A 13510-nucleotide genomic window follows, 5' to 3' on the forward strand; every position below is an offset into this window, starting at 1 on the left:
TTAAGCAGTATGTCACATTAAGTTCAGTACGTCAGAAAGGTCTATGTTAGTGTTGTTATGGGCAAAGATTGGCTAATTTGAACTTTCAGTCTAGAATAAGAAAATATCGACAGAATAGGCCAAAAAACCAACTGGAGTAAATACAGATCACGTGGAGAAAATGTTGCTGGAAGAATTTATGGTGATACTTCGAAAAAATATATATTTTTCCCGTCTTTAATGAGGGGGGACACAAGAGACGGTTACAACAGAAGTTGGTACAGATGCCACACTACTGTAGACAGTCTTACCTTCGCTTTGCTACCTGACTTGTGGCTGCTTAGAGGTGGAAGTACAGTGACATATTGGTTAAAACTTTTGACATGTCGGGCTTGGCCGTCAAACAATGACAAGGGAACCATCTGAGAACTGTCTCAGAGCCACGGCTGCCCTCCCAGCTGCCCTCTAGAGCTACGACTGGATTAAAACTGGCCTGTGGTTATGACAAGAGCAGCACACCCTGGCACTGTCAGTCTGAATTCAACCCCAGCAGGCTTGAATGTTCAAATCTTATATGTGGTGACCTATTTAATTTTTTAGACAAAGCTGGCACACTGCTGCTGTATGATAAAGTCTTTTTCAGGTTGGTGTTCCTTGTGAACAGACTGATGGAATAGCATGGGATTGCACCTTTAAACACTGTGGGAGTGGTGACGATGAGTGGAAGTCCATCAGATGCTGGAGGGATCTGTGAGAGATCAAGGCATGTGTGTGCGTGCTTGTGTGTTAGTTCTACCAGCACGTTTGTGACTGCTGTGTGGAGCGCATGGCGTGAGACATTTATGGGTTAGAGCTTTCACTGCTTTGTGGATGAAAATTGCGTTCTGCATAAGTGACCGTGTTGTGTTTCGGGCTACTTACAGAACTGAGAAATGGGAGCATCCATTTGGGCTGAGGCACCCCCTTTGGAGTTAAGTTTCTGGACCTGAGTGGGTGGGACAGGCTTGTGAGACTGGCCAGTGGCACGATACATGGCCTGGACCCACAGGATGCGGTCCTGCTCATCATCGCTGGCAAAGATCACAGTGTCACCTTCCTTCACTGCATTGAAGAAAGCCCTGCCACCATCCAAGCCTGAGACAACAGGACATCGAAAGACACGTAGTTAGTTATTTAAAACATGTGTGCACGCAGTCCTGTAGCTGTACCAAGTGTAGGTGTGCCATCTCACCTGGCTGGGGGTCACTGTAGTCCACAGTATATCCGTCCAGTTGGAGAAGCTCCTGTGGTTCAGATTTTTTCTCTCTGTAGCTGCACATGGCGAACGTATACTGACTCACCTGCGAAACAAAGGATTAGCCATCGCTTCAACATGCTGTTGAATTCTGTACTGTCCTCAAGTAAAGAAAGTAAAGTAATGGATCAATGATTCTTAGTGTCGAAATGAACAGTCAACACATTACAACAAATTTGTGTTATATAAACTTTAGGGTTATAAAAAAGACGTGGTCTTAGGAGGAGTAATCTTGTGTCAAACAGTTACACTTTTGAAATTAAAAATATTTGCATATTCAGAGATTCTGGGGAAGAAGGAGGAGATGACATTTTAAGGTTTTTTAAAAAAGATAATTGAACTTTTTTTTTGCAGAAAAAACCATTTAGACACAAATTATTATTCAAAGTAGAGCAGTTTATTTACATATTAAAACATGTCTGGAGGTGATTTTTAGGCTAAAAATCTTAAACAGCAATGACTTCAACTAAGAGGGTCATTGCTGTTTCAGTTTGGCTGAACACTGTTTTACTTTTACAATAACCCACCTGCACGAGGACAAAGAAACGCTTCTTCCAGCGTTTCCACACATTCTTCCCAAAAGCCCAGAGATACCTGTCAAAATATTACACACACACACACACACACACACACACACAGAGACAGAGAGAGAGAGAGAGAGAGAGAGAGAGAGAGACAAACCCAGACACAGAAACAGTTTATTATGTGGTTTTCTACACAAATTTTAAATATTGATCCAAATCCTTTAGATGAATAGCATAATGGTTATATAAAGTGAATACTATTATTAATGTTATCCTCAATATTTTGAGGTTTTGCAGCTCCTAATTAAAAAAAACCCTAAAGTTCATACTGGTATCCACCAGAGGGAGTAGTGCACTTCACAGTATTTTTCCGTGGTACGTGACTAGAAATGAGGCCAAGGAGCTGCTGAGTTCTATAAGAAAGACATGTAAAATGAAAGGCACACAGGAACGTCACTACATGGCTTACTTGGCAGCGTGTCTCTTACCCGCAGTGTTTCATGTTCTGTGGTTTGTCCATACGAATGGCCAGTTTGATCTTGAGGTCTTGGTCAGGGCAAGCCTTAGTCACAGTCATCTTATGGAGCTCTGACTGCTTGGGGCTGTTAGGAGTAGGGTGGAGAACAACCTGCACTCACACACAAAAAAAAGACCACAAAAAGTAAGACTTCATAAATATCAATGTTGATATGCTGGAGGTGAATCATTCAGCAATGCTAATCAGTGTGTTCGCAAGGACTAGCAATTATGTGTGTTTGTGTTTCTGTAAGTGTTTCACATGTTTTGAAAGTGAAAGAATAAAGTGAATCAGGGTAGAGAAACAGAACAGCGCTTTGCTCTGCCTCCCCGAAGAGGAGGCCTAATCTCTCTTTGCTGAGTTAAAGAGCTTTGAGGAAGCCTGCTTTTCCTGCCAACGCTGCTGCAGTGGGAGATCAAAGAGCCTTGTCACAGCCAAGGTCACTGCCACTACAGGGACGTCTGAGGAGCCGCTGCCCCAACGCAAACCCGCAAAACCACCTTACTTAACCATCTATCAAAGCAACCTCACATGCTTACACAACAGAAAAGTGCAGAAAAATGTTTCTTCTCTTTCTACATTTTGAGTCTGTGATGCTCAAGATTTAAAAAATTATTAAAGATTGGAAATCTGTTGTTAGAAAATGTTTTTAGTCAGTCTACTTTTATCTAATGAGTGGAGTAGATATACTCTGCACAGCAGTACAGGTCAGTCAGGCGTTGGTCAAACACAAGCATACTGTGAAAGTATCAACAAGACGAGTGTTTGCTGCAAACACACACACACACACACACACACACACACACACACACACACACACACACACACACACACACACACACACACACACACACAAATGTGCTCTTTCCTCTTCCAGTATTTGCAAAAATGCTCAAATAAGAAAAGAAATTTGGTGGGACCTAAGCTCCATTTCTGTGTGTGCAAATCATGTTTAATTTGCAAAAATCTAAAGGTAATTTCTGAATCACAGTTAAATGATGACGCACAGCCTATTAAAATCAGAATGTCACACGGTTACTGCTGGCTTCAAATGATCTCAAACTGAGTATTTTAGTCACATAGACACCAAACAAAATAATCATGAGGTGTGACCGTGCGTGTATTTATATGTTTATTTTATCATCCACTGAAGCCGGATTTTATAAGTCTGATGCTCATTTTATGCTCAAGTGAAATAATTGAAGTTTTTAAAGCGAGTTCTGAATAATCACATTATTCTCATAGCTGTGTTGAGACTGGAGTAATCTATGTTGATAAAAATAGTACAGTAAACAAAACAGAAGTGTTACCCTGCCCAGCTCTTTGTCCTCCAGTGCCAGCACCCCTGTGCTCTCTGTAAACAGTTTCACCTTGACAGCAGGCAGAGGGTGTGTGGTGGTGAAGTCCCCTTGGGTCCCCCAGCTGAAAGACACAACAAATACACTCCAGAGGTTAGCTTTCATGACAGCATGATAGCACGGTGTTCTCACACAGCGACTTCATCTCCAGAAATGATTGTCAACAGCTTTTACTTGTCAATAAAAGATAAAGTCTGGAAGAATGATTTCACCTTCTTCTCAGCATTTTTCCACCTAAAATTACATAAAAATATCAGTAAACAGCATAAAATATACAAATTATACAGCAATCAAAGAAATAAAATCACTGTTTTGAGATACATTATGTCATTACTTCAATACAGTACACAACAGATGGAAGAAAATACAGTGTTTATAGACACACACACACACACACACACATACGCACATACACTGCAGTCTATCTGTTTACCAGAGAAGAAAGATGCTGGGGGACTGGCTGGTAGCCTTTCAAGAGAAGAAAAACTGCAGAGTCACATAGATCTATGTACTGTTTGTCATAGTCTGGTAAGATTTTTATATTTTTATATAATTAAACACCCATCTTATCAGCCCTGGGTCTGTAACAGAGAGAATCAGAGAGATGCCACAGACTTGCTAAAATTAACTTCTGCTGTCAAGTTTACTGTATTTATTTAACTTTTATCAGAAATATGTCAGACGGTTTATTTATAAAGCATCTTTCAAGCACTTTAGCATAAAAACGCATAAAAGCGCAGTCAAAGAAAATGAGAAAATAAACAATATTAACAAACACACACTCATATCACACTGAGAGGCAGCGAATCTCCAGTCCACTTGGCTTGCATGTCTTTATACTGAAGCATACGGAGAAAACCCTAACCCTAACCCCAACCCTAACCCTAACCCTGCTCAAAATTTGACCCTAAGATTGTAGTTATTAATTTAAACCTAAAGGAGGAGGAGGATTTTTTTTCAAGTCTGTCTTTAAACAAAACTCAAATGGCAATATGTACACTGAAACGTATTTTGACTGTTGAAATAGATCCCTTTCTACCATGATCTCAATCCAAGAGATGGGGGACAAAATCCACAGTCACAATCTCAGTCAAAGTTAGTCAATTCAAATGTCTATCTTCATTAGTTACAGTGTTTTAGCACAAGATTCCCTCTTTTTCCACAAACAGTCTTTCCTTGCTGAGCCATGGTGGAGGGATGGTAACACAAAGAGGAAATTTACTAAAAAAGACCTGCTTGTTTTATCTAATTGCTCCAAGAAGGGATCTATTTGCTACTAAAATTGCTTTTAGTATATATGTGGGCATGTGAGTATCACTATAAGACAGACTTAAAAAACATGAACCTATCCTTTCAGAACGGACCACTGTTAATGACTAAACCTCATCACCAGCTACGCCTTCACAAGCCTGACGGATTAACAGAAGAAGAAAAAAGCATGAGGAGAATGCAGTTGACTGTAATCATGTTACACAACATATACAGGCTTTTGTTACCTCTCACTGCCATCTGGGAGCTGCCAGCATGTTTTGCTGCTGTGTGCAGTCTCAGGAATAGAATATAAATCCATCATCTTTACTGATGTATGGAGTATACAATATACAAGGTCTCAATTTCCAGCCTTGGAAAGTTGCTTTTCTTGTAACCATTTCTAACATTCATAATTAATTGCAACTTAATGTACAGAAAGAATATGGAGTTCCAACATGTGCAGAGCAGAGACACTGCTGACTGACAGTGAGAAGCCAGTGGCGAGCTGTGTTGATTTTAGATGGAACCATTGTACTAGCATGAAGGTGACCTTGTGGATAAATCCAAGGCCTATTAATGGATGTGACAGCTCTTTGCTCTTTCTCCAAAATATACAGTATGAAGCCCTGTGGATGCCTAAGTGGGTCAAATGAAAATAAATACACAAACAGCACAATTACTAGACAATGACAGAAAATATTTCTTCATCAAATAATGAAAGAATGCCAGTTTGTGATTTGAGAGCTACTTGTATCAGAGCATAGTCTGACATCGCCAGACTAATTCGCAAATCTGCCAGAGCAAATAAAACATGAGCTCGGAGGATTCGTCTGGTTCCCAGGCTAATCAGGGCACCTACATCAAATAAACACACTCTTAGATAGAAAGTTGGATGAAAGTCTGAACATACAGTTATAGAATACAAGCAATTATTGTATGCAAATAACCTCCTATGTACATTAATACCTTTATCTCATGCGCTTTTGTGTTTTTTTCTGTGTACATAGCCACCGCCCCACACACACACACACCACACACATTCCCCTTGCCTTGTTCTTCTCTAATCCCCTCTCTCATTCATGTCCCTCCATCTCTCTCATACTCTCTTCATAAAATGGCTCTTGAATTAGGGAGATCAGAGGAAGACATTTGGGCCTTAAAATAGCTCATATTTGCATGAATGTTTCATGGACACTTTCTCTTGTATCCGGTGCTGTGCAATGTTGGTTAATGAGATGAAAAAAGGGAGATATAATTAGTAGAAGATGTATTTGCCTTCACTATAGGACATCATCATGGTTATGAATCGAGTCTAATGAGCTGGCGTTATAAAGAGTGAGGCAACAGAATGTTTGAGAACACATGGCAACTGTTAGGATTTTCAAAGCACAGAAGGAAATTTACAAACTATGACATTTGACTCTCTCTCTGACATGCTGTGGGATTACACACCTTGATCATCTGAGTCAGACATCACCCCATCAGGAAGGTTTTTTGGGTTCAGCTGTGAATCATGCATGACTCAAACAGCTTCAACAAACCTTAGTAAAGGTATGTTTTCACACAGATTTAGCTGTCTGCTGTAGAGGATCATCACAGTGCAAAACCAAATTTTCATTAATCCTACATTTCATCCACTCCAGGTTAAGGTACAGACAGCTATGTTTTGTATAACTACAAGAGCAGAAGTGAACGTTTTGCTTTACATCCACCGTCCACCAAAGATCAATAAAAGAATGGGACAGAATCTCGACAGTACAAGTGTAAAATGAACAGTGTTAAATTATTGAAATTACATTTTCCCTTTGAATAAAATAAATAATTTAAAAGCCTTCTCTGTCTAGTACCAGTAGTGGAATTACTGGCTGTGGAAAAAAAATAACATTATGCAGAAAAGGATAGAAAATGTAATATTCAGACAAACTCAAATGCCTTACACAAATAATTGTTTTGTGTATTAATACAGTAATAAAGGTGTGATTTTTAACATAAACAGCACTGAAGTCTAAACAACGCACCAGAAGGCATTTTTTATTTGAGTGATTTGATTCAAAGATGGTTAATATGTTTAGTTCTGGCTGCTACAAATATAAATAAATATAACAACAATATTTTTTGGGTAAGGCTATTCATGAGAGATTTAATTCATATTATCAGGAATACACATAACACTTAATTGGCTAATAAAATAAAAATAATGTGCAAATGGCAAAAAATAATTTATACTATAATACAAGAAACATGTGTGCGTGAGTGTGCGGGCATGCAAGCTCAGGCTCTTACGTTGGCTTGGATGCTTCTGCTTGGTCAGTCTGGAGTTTCTCGCCTCCCTCCACCTCCATGGTGCAGTAGACAATCCTGTTCGGAGCCAGAGACTTCAGCCCCTGCACTTCCATGATCACCACCTGGGAGACACAAACATCTCAGTGAAGGCTGTAGACGAGGAGTGATTCATCTCTTGAAAGAGGTCATAGAGCAAAAACTCGACAGCACATGTGCAGGCGGCAAATCCTTCCAGCTTGGTAGATATTTTAGAAATACTATCCCAGGCACAATTTACACTTGCAGCAGCTGTCCTCAAACTATTAAAATGTAGATCTTAGCTGATTTTCCACAAGCACTATCCATAAAAGTTATAGCCCTTCTTTGTGTAAAGTATAACTTTCTATCATCAAAATGGCATAGATATAATCTATCTAGCACATCAAATCTACACCTAGTCTTTAATAGCTCAATGAATATAATATAGTCCTAACACTGCCAGGAGTAACTTTTAAATTTCTGGTGGGACAACCAAAAGCAAAAAGTCGTCCACTGTGAATGAAAGCATTCATCAAATCCACACACACGACTTCATGGTGTGAATATATTGTACTGTTTTACTATTTTACTACTATGTTACTATTTTACTGCCACAGTTTAACTACTATTTGTAATTGCATTCTTCAGATGCAGTCTCGGTTTGTCGCCAGTAAATTAAAAATATTCTATGTGTTTTAAGGTAGACAAAGACAAAGAATAGCTTTCTTGTCAATCAATACATGAAGACTGTAGAAAGAAACAGTTGAAAAAGAATATTGTGAATATTCAGAATTAAATTATGGCTGATTTAAAAATAACCTGCTGCATGTTTGCAATGATTTAAATATATATTTTTTTCACTTAAAGAATTATGAAAAGGACTATAAAAAACACAGAAGCCTCTTATCCACACGGATCAAAAATGGTGAAAGATTCACTCCATATTACAACATATTCAAACTTAATTCTCATAAGATTTTCTCATTGGATTTCTGGGGGAATTCTGACAGTTGCAGCAGCCAACCACTTGGAAAGTAAACAGACTTGAAAAATTAGGCTTTACCAAAGCACCGTGGAATTACCACCCCGTACAAATAGCTAACTGTTGCTGTTGTGCAAATACTTTCAATATTCAAACTCCACCATGGTGCACCCACTTCTGTATTAAGGAACAGAAAAAAGTGTCATATTCTTTGCACATCATGTACTTCCTGGTTCTGAAACAGCGCTGCATCATAAGGAATGAGGTGTGATTGCTCCCTGTTCTGTGGTGATTTCAGACAAGCTGATAACAAGATGACTCACGTTCCCTGTTAAGGAGCAGGTAAAAGGGTTTTTTCTGAGTGAGTGTGAGTGTATGTGTGTTTGTATGTGTGAATCTGTTATTCACATAGCGTCTGTTCCATCCCCCGACCAGGTCTGCTGTCTGTTTCTATACTTAGTCTGGAGCAGACGAATAGTCTATGACAGCTCTGATTTATGAGTTTTTGTTTAGGCAAAAACTTTGTAATGCAAGGTGGTTTTCACACATTATTTTAAATTCATATCTAGCCTCATTCTGAATGTACTGTACCTCCAAAGTGAAGGACAGAACCACATCAGACTTGGACAGTGTGTTCTCATCCTCCTGGCCCATGTCGATGATGGAGGTATTGTGTCCCCGCTTCAGCTTCTGGAGTTTGAACTCCCCACCCTTGGACACGGGCATGCTCTCCAGATTAGCCATCAGCTGATTCACTGAAGACTTGAGCTCCTCAATGTACATGGCTTCCATCTCTTTAGACACAAATTTGGGGAACTTCCCACCCTGTAGACAGAAAAGGAAAGACTTAGCAAACAACCATAGTCTTGATGAACATAAAAACTAATTTATTGAAAGTGTCACATTTTTCTGATGGTGGATAATAAATTTATAAGGTGTAAAAAGAAATAAAATAAAACATTTTTCTCTGGTTGGAAGTTCACACTATGATGTTTACACAAGTTACACCATATTAGAGACATATTAACTCTATAACAAAGCATATTAACAACAATCCAAGTCCCCTGCAGAGTCTGACTCACCCTAGCAATCTGGTCTGCCATCTGAAGACGACCATCCAGCTCTCTTCTGATCTGTGCAGCCTGCTCATCCAGGTTGTCCAGCTATTGATAAACAGAGAGAGGCAGGTCAATGAGGTCACATTAAGCACAGCGCAATGCTTTAATACAGCCAGGGGTCAGTGTCAAAGGTCACCTACATCTACCAGCTTCATTTAGTTCATTGTGATGGATGAGAAATCCAAGCAATCCTCCTATACAACACAATCATGTTATTTACAAACATGTAATTCTGCCTTTTGTACAGACTTTATTATGATATATTTCAAATTTGGAATTAACATTATAAATACATAATCACCCAATGCAGTGATTGCATGAATGGGTATAGATGATGGACATTATTATATAGTTCAATAGAAATTGTGTAATGCGTGAAATCATAATCGATATCTTTGATCGTTTTTAAAATAAAAATATATTGCAGTTAAAGCATTTATGGCATTTGAATGCTATTTGCTCCATCTCTGCATATTTAAAACATTCAATAAATGATGTGAATGTGAACTAATTCATATATGAAATAAAACTCCTTTCTTTATTTCAAGGAATACATTTTATAAAGTCCTTAACAACACAGAACAAGTCAATAAATAGATCAAGAAAAAAACCCAATCACGCTTGTTCTTGTTGGATCTATGGCTGATGTATACCTATCCTGTTTTGGAAGTACAGCCCACGGCACCAGGACCCCCAACTGCCACATTTGGCATACTGCCAGATTCATTAATAAGTTAAGGAAAATTAGTGAAGTCACAGTCTTGTTTGGCATGACAAGTTAAAGTCATGTTGCGCTTGAGAGACAGCAAAGAATCCCAGTTCCCTGCTTCAATGATAAGACTTTGAAAGAGTGAATGATGAAAGGGCAACCATTTTGTACATTAATGAGAAATGGTTAATGCTAACTATGAGGTGTAGCCAGATTTAAATGACAGTTACCAAATTGACCAAATTAATAAGCAGCAGCTGCAGGTTGAAGCAAATGTGACAGTGCAGACCATAGGTGTTCACACAGTACAGATGGGTAATGATGACGAATACCAGGGCACACAAAGGCTAATAAGAGCTCCAGTTTGTTCTAACGGCCTGCAATCATAGCAGCATGATGTGGCAGCCAACTTGAATAGATCAAAATCAAAAGCAAATTCATTACTCCCTCATAGGAGCCATGCTGCATCACCATAGAGACCATGAATAGACCACTGTTTGCAGAGAGGTCTTTTTGAAAGTGTCAAGTGTATTTAGGATTTTTCCTTTTCTTGTTGATTTCAATCAGCTGAAAGAAAAGTCAACTCTGAAACAGTCAAGCTTAGAGAGGGAGGATATAGAAAAAGATCATGTCTGAAAATTGAGACAATGAAATACATTCACAAAGATAAAGAAGAGCTTTGACTTAAACAAACCGTTCCAAACCATTCTGGCACACAGAGACAAGACCTATGGTAATGTAATTTTTTTTAATGTTTAAAAACTGCCTGCATTGGACAATATCCGCTACAGCCAAAGATGCCTGACATCTGTTAGCCTAGTTTTTGCCCCGGAGTAATGAATAGCAGAGAAATTCATAGCTCTCTCACATCAATAATGAATGAGAGCTTTATATTAGCTGACACAAAGAAATAGGAGAGGGCTGATGTCTCTTTCTTGTTCTCTGCTCCTGTGTGCTTCACTTCCTCAGTTATTCTCTGAGCCAAAATGGCTCATTCTTGTCAAATGTGATGTTGTGACTCACCAGTCAACACCCTTTCCTCAATGAGGACGGTAGCCTAATTGAGACATATCTGCAGCACAGTTGTACCTGGGGAGTCACAAACCTTTCCACACAGCAGCATTGTATGCGGTTTCAGTGAAAAATAAAATCAACCAAATATGACCTTGCTGTTGCTATGGTGCAAAATCCTTGTGGTTTACTTGTAAGTGCTATGTTTTAAGATTTGGGGGAATACCTTGCTATAGTTTTCATGGAGCACCTATTTCAGTGTTTCCTCCTTAAAGTGGGAGCATGACAAAGACTGTTAAAGGATATATTAAGTACAGGTTAAGGTATAGGTATAATTACGATGATCATTTATGAGTTATTTCTGTTTTAGATTTTACCACAGGTGCATGGTCTCTCCAACTGAGTACCTTGACTGGGTTGCACCAGCTGTTTGTAAATCCATCACAAAATGAGAGTTTAGTCCTTCCTAAGTCCTTAGTGACTACTAGCTTGTTTCAAATTTGTGATTTACTAGATCAGGTTGCATCACTAAAACTTAAGAAATGTCTTAGCTTGTAAACACTAATGTGTAAATCGATTGCTAGGAAACATCTGTAGCATTGTCTGATAAGAAGCAACCAACTATGTAAACAGATAGTCACGTAGCATCACAAGCTATAACATAACAGTTTTAGGCACCAAAAGATAAAATAAACTTAACTGCCACTCCTTGTGAGTGCAGGTATGACTTTGTTTTATTTCTATCTGCATCAGGGTTATTATACTTAGCAAAAAAGTAAGACTAGCGGTGAAAAAATAATTTTGTTAACTAAAATAAAAACACGAAAATTAAATAAAAACTATTAACAATGCAACACAAACTGAAACAAAATAGAATTCCAGGTAAAATTAGCTTTGTTTTCGTTTTCCCCCTCGATTTGCACTGTGGTTGCCATACCACTGGCCTAATAAAAAGGACCTAGAATGAAGATGATACAGTAACAGACTACTTCAAGAAGGTGGCAGCAATGCAACATAGTGGATGCCGACTGCCGTAAAACTCCAAAGAAGAAGAAGACGAAGAAGAGGAAGAAGAGGAAGAAGAGGAAGAAGAAGATGCTTGATGTGCAAACGAGATTTTCTGAAAATGGCTAAAGTTGCAGGCAGAAAGCAGCACAGTCCTATATGGGAACCCTTTGACTACGACCCCATAGTAGACAAAAGTAAATGTGTCACGATGAAGAGTGACAGTGACATTTGTGGGATACAGCTAAAAGGGAAAAATCCCACTAATTTTACAGAGACTGCTAAAATAAGCTTACAGTCAGACAGCTGCACAACATCAAGACCTCAACAAACAAAGCAAACCTTACCTCAATGCTTTGCTCAGGAGAGTACATGGTGTGCTACCACACAGGAGCATCACAAGCATGGACTGACAATGGTTCAAGTGTTCATTGACACTGGGCTTTCCACAAGACTGTACGACAATACCTCATTCAAACAATTCTGCCAGTTGTTAAAGCACATGTTTAAAACTAGGCTAGGAGATTAACTTTGTGTGTCGAAGGATTGTGCAAACGAGGACTAACAGCAGCATTTCTTGGAGTATCTGCTTGTTTTTACCACCCTCCCACCGGCAAGGCACAGCATGTATTGTTAAATTTGCATTGTTTAGATCATCCGCACCCTGGCGAGTCAATCGCCCGTTGCATTGAGCTGACGTTGGAAAGATGGGACATAAGGAATGACAAGATGCTGCTGGTCGTAACCGACAAAAGAGGCAATATTGTGAAGGCTATATGCCTATTGTGAGACCAAAAAGAACAGGTGCAAGATCCTGCAGACTCTCAAGCACAACCTGATTGGATGGACATGGAGGCTGATGACACAGATAACGATTTGTTGGATACAGAGGCTGAGGAGAATGGTTTAGGTAAGGAAGTTTATATAGCTAACAAGCTAGCTTAAAGGCTTTGTATGTAAGATGTCTACACATTTGATGGTTTCCATAAGTCTATGGTTAGTCTATGGTCAAGTGGGCTGCATTTTCACTGGTATGCATTGTGTATTTTCCCTTTGATATTTAGAACTGGAGAACGTTTTGGAGAATGAAGAGAGCAATAAATTCCAGAGAATGCCCTGTCTGGCCCACACCTTGCAGCTTGGACTAAAAGATGCACTGAGGCACCCAGGTGTTGAATCCACCATACTGATGGCAAGACGTCTGGTTCATGCTGTATGGAAGTCATCCATTGTAAATGAGCAAATGGTAAGAAGACATGATAAAACTCTCATACAGGACTGCAGCACATGCTGGAATAGTAGCCTAGCCATGGTCAAATGACTGCTGGAGACAAAAGGAGAACTCAATCAGGTGCCAGAGGACTTGAGTGTGGAGACTCTCCTCAAAAGTGACTGGGCAAAGCTTGAAAATCTGCTCAAATTGTTTAGCCTTTTGCTGTGCACACTGACCAGCTCCAGAAT

The 13510-nt window shown here is 39.2% G+C and overlaps 1 protein-coding gene across 15 annotated transcripts in view; it reads right to left on the reverse strand.

Moving 5' to 3' along the window:
* cadpsb (Ca2+-dependent activator protein for secretion b) overlaps positions 1 to 13510 on the reverse strand; it is a 68155-nt gene that overhangs the window by 25802 nt on the left and 28843 nt on the right. For all 15 annotated transcript variants that reach the window (XM_044349850.1, XM_044349846.1, XM_044349851.1 and 12 more), the window contains exons 4-11: positions 9289 to 9369; positions 8798 to 9031; positions 7207 to 7328; positions 3625 to 3736; positions 2286 to 2425; positions 1801 to 1867; positions 1211 to 1319; positions 901 to 1113 (exon numbers count right to left, since the gene is read on the reverse strand). In XM_044349850.1, the coding sequence (XP_044205785.1) occupies positions 901 to 1113; positions 1211 to 1319; positions 1801 to 1867; positions 2286 to 2425; positions 3625 to 3736; positions 7207 to 7328; positions 8798 to 9031; positions 9289 to 9369 (1078 nt within the window). The remainder of the gene's footprint in view (positions 1 to 900; positions 1114 to 1210; positions 1320 to 1800; positions 1868 to 2285; positions 2426 to 3624; positions 3737 to 7206; positions 7329 to 8797; positions 9032 to 9288; positions 9370 to 13510) is intronic.

Source organism: Thunnus albacares, chromosome 4, assembly GCF_914725855.1.
Source record: "Thunnus albacares chromosome 4, fThuAlb1.1, whole genome shotgun sequence".
Taxonomy (NCBI): Eukaryota; Metazoa; Chordata; class Actinopteri; order Scombriformes; family Scombridae; genus Thunnus; species Thunnus albacares.